At 31.0% G+C, this 3,427-nt stretch overlaps 1 protein-coding gene across 1 annotated transcript; it reads left to right on the top strand.

Moving 5' to 3' along the window:
• Positions 1 to 246: 246 nt before the first annotated feature.
• LOC106477302 (zinc finger protein 367-like) lies at positions 247 to 2,801 on the top strand (the record flags this gene model as incomplete). Its single annotated transcript, XM_013937889.2, has 3 exons — positions 247 to 722; positions 1,714 to 1,833; positions 2,660 to 2,801. Coding segments are annotated over exons 1-3 (671 nt in total), but the record flags the coding sequence as incomplete, so codon positions are not given.
• Positions 2,802 to 3,427: the final 626 nt, after the last annotated feature.

Here is a 3,427-nt window from a genome sequence, read left to right as displayed (position 1 = left end):
GCCTAAAAACCAACAAAAACTAACAGTGAACTTAAATAATTTCCTTTTTTTCATTTACAAAAATAATAAGAATAAACTGTCTTATTTTTTATTGTAATTGTATGCAATGTTTATATTGTATATAATGGTTTCCTTTAATTAACAAAAAAGCATAATACAGAGGTCGCTTTAAAGTTCCCACTATTCCGTGCGATGGCGGGAACTTTGCAATAGTTAGATAAATTTAAGCTTTAGGCGGGGTATTACTATTAGCATATGAAGTTATCTTTCATAAAATAGAATTTTGTTGTTGGTCAGTTTATACGTCCTCATCATGGATAAAAGTTGCGACAATAATACTAGTAAAAAAAAAAAAGTTATTGTATCGGATGTCAACACTGAGCTGAATGTAATGAACAGTCCCCCTCTTAAAGATTTGCGAATGTATCCATGGAACTGGGGTGAAGGTGCCAACGAGATTCAACTGAGTCCAGGAAACTCGTGTTCCCCCGAGCTTTTAAGTTCACCCGAAAGTCGAGGTAATATTAACGTAGGCCTGACGAAAACAAACAACTCCCGAAAACAGCAGAAAGAAGTTGGTCGGCGGGGAAGGCCACGATTAGATACACTGACAAATCTTATACTCGAAGGATCGTCATCCAGAAGCTCTATTAAATGTCATGTATGTAACAGGGTATTTCCCCGTGGGAAATCTCTTCAAGCCCACTTACGGACACACACAGGTTAGTATAAAAGTAGGAATACGAAGAACAGGCACGACTTTTTTACAATCGTATAACTTATTATGTTATTACTGATGAAAGGTTTAGCACAAACTAAGGATATCCAAATATGTTCAAGTAGATTTCAAATAGCTGATTATTTTTCTTAAGGAGTAAAAAGCACTATTTTAAAATCTAGTTTTAATTACTACTTATAAGTTGTATAGCAAAGATCAGCTTATTATCGTGGTAATTAATAAAGCCAAATGCATAATTCCTAATCGTAAGCAAAAATGTTGTTAAAAATAAAAGCTCCAAAGTTTTTTAAATTACTGTTGGTGTTAAACTTAATTCATTTCAAATTTTTATTTTAGTTTAGTGGTTTGAGCAGCCTAGATGGACCAACATTTTCCTTTTCCTTCAATTTTGTTACTTGAGATGTTGAGGATAGCATATAACTTGGGCTTAATGTTGTTTCTCTTTCTTATATGAAATTAAGTAAACATTTTTTTATTTTGTAACTGTAAGTGTTGGAAATTTCAGTTTTCTGTGTAAAGAATGTTAAAGAGTATTTGATGTGGAAACAGACTAATATTGAATTGCAAATTAATGATTTATTTGGGATAAATAGTTTTGTATTAAGACATAACTTTCGTGGCAAGTATGTGTGAAACAAACTATTCCTGTATCTGCAGTGTAATTATTTTCTAAAGATAAAAGGAAAAATATTTAAAGAGTGTTCAGTTCACAAAACATTCAGCCACTTGAAGAGAAATTAATTTCTCAATGTTAAAATTCTTTCTTGAAAATATCAATATTGAATTCCTAACTTTACACATATTTGGAAATAATTTACTGTAACACTACCATGTTCACAAAGATGAAATTATAGTGGACAACTTACCACAGTTATAAAACTTTGAAACCAAAGAACTTCAGCATGGAATTGTTACTGTGGTATTATACGGTACTGATAATATTAACTTCTATGATGTACATTAAAATCTTTCAGGTGAGCGACCATACATTTGTAAGTTTCTGAAGTGTGGAAAAGCTTTTGCCCAGAGTGGTCAGCTGAAGACGCACCAGAGACTTCACACTGGAGAAAAACCATTTTGCTGTTCTGCAGCTGGTAAGTGCTGTGGTCTGAATTGACAGAAACCTAAAATATACCAGTAATTTTGGCTCAACAGATTTCTGTTATGGGTCACAGAAATAATTTTCCAAACAAAAAAAAAATCCTGGAAACCAGAATTGTTATGCTTACTTGTTTGTAAACATAACATACAAATAACAAGAGACCAGTTGGGTTTTCAATATTGAAAACATTCTTTGAAATTCTCTCTACAATCACCCATGAAAACAAGGAAAAATTTAAACCCACTTAGTTCTATGAATACTCTTCCTAAACAACCTAAACCCACTTTTTATTATTAAAGGAAATTGTTGATTGTCCCCTTTAAAGAAACTCCTGAAAAACACTGGCCTCCACAACTCATCTCCAAATTTTTCCATGATAATTACAGGTTTTTTTAATCTGTTCACAAGTTGTTCTTATAATTGTTATTAAATCTAAAGTGTAAAATAATTTGACCAAAAATGAAGTAAAATTTTGTTCTTACAGTTACATCAAATGATTTCCAAAATTCACATCTAAAAGATGCAATGTAAGGCATGAGATATTTTTTTTTCTAATTACCTTGCTGTTAAAAATGTGGATTATTTATCATTTCACGTTTTATTTGTAACAGTAACTTAGCTAGAATTTTTCATTATTTTATTCCACAGATGGATGCTTGCTAGAATAAACTCATCTTTAAAGAAGTTGTGTGTATTGAAACATTATTTGCCCATGATTTTTAATGTCTGATTAATTATCTTAAACTGTTGAAATTTTTCTAAATTTTAATTGTATTTTTCAAAAAATAAATCTTCCCTCTCTTCTCCCATCCTCGAAGGATGTACAAGCCGGTTCACCCACGCCAACCGTCATTGTTCTCATCACCCTTGGGCAGTACTTCAGAGAGAACAGTCTACTTCCCAACAGCTTAGAATACCGTCACTATACAGTGATGAAAACAGTCACAAGCAAGACATCAGGTATTTTCGAAGTATTTGAATAGAAATTAAAACAATTCTTTTCTTGTCAACTCTGAAAGATTCTAGTTTATGAAACTTCGATTGAATACGAAAACTCACTCAATGCTAATTTTTTTGTAGTTTGAATATTATAAACTAACTTTCTGAGATATTTTAAAATGTCCATATTAAAGATGTTTTTTGGTATTATGGTGTTCTTAATATTCATTATTTTGTTGTTCAACAAATTTTAGATATTAAGTCTGTCTGGGAACAAACTTGATTTAGTGAAAAGCCTGGAGAAGTTACAATTAATAAGTATTCAAAGTTCACATAAAACATTTGTTGTTACACAAAGAAAAGTAGTTACTAGCTAAAAAAACGAAAATTATTTATAGACTTTACTGATTGGCTGCTTTATAAATGTTATGAATGTTGGTAATTTTTCTTTGTTATTTTGAAATACTTTTTTGGTTCTTACCCCAAAGGTAATAAGATATAAACGATGTAAGTAACACCATAGCTGTGACAAAACAGAAGTGGTTTTTATGTAAATTATTGGTCATCTAGTGTCTGCTTTTTATATAGATGTTTCACATAATGTTGTCTAACTTGTCACTATTAAGTTAATGACAATTGGTCATCTA

The sequence above is a fragment of the Limulus polyphemus genome, unplaced genomic scaffold, assembly GCF_000517525.1.
Source record: "Limulus polyphemus unplaced genomic scaffold, Limulus_polyphemus-2.1.2 Scaffold14082, whole genome shotgun sequence".
Taxonomy (NCBI): Eukaryota; Metazoa; Arthropoda; class Merostomata; order Xiphosura; family Limulidae; genus Limulus; species Limulus polyphemus.
The sequence above is the reverse complement of the archived record's forward strand: the minus strand, read 5'-3'. Positions and strand labels throughout refer to the sequence as shown.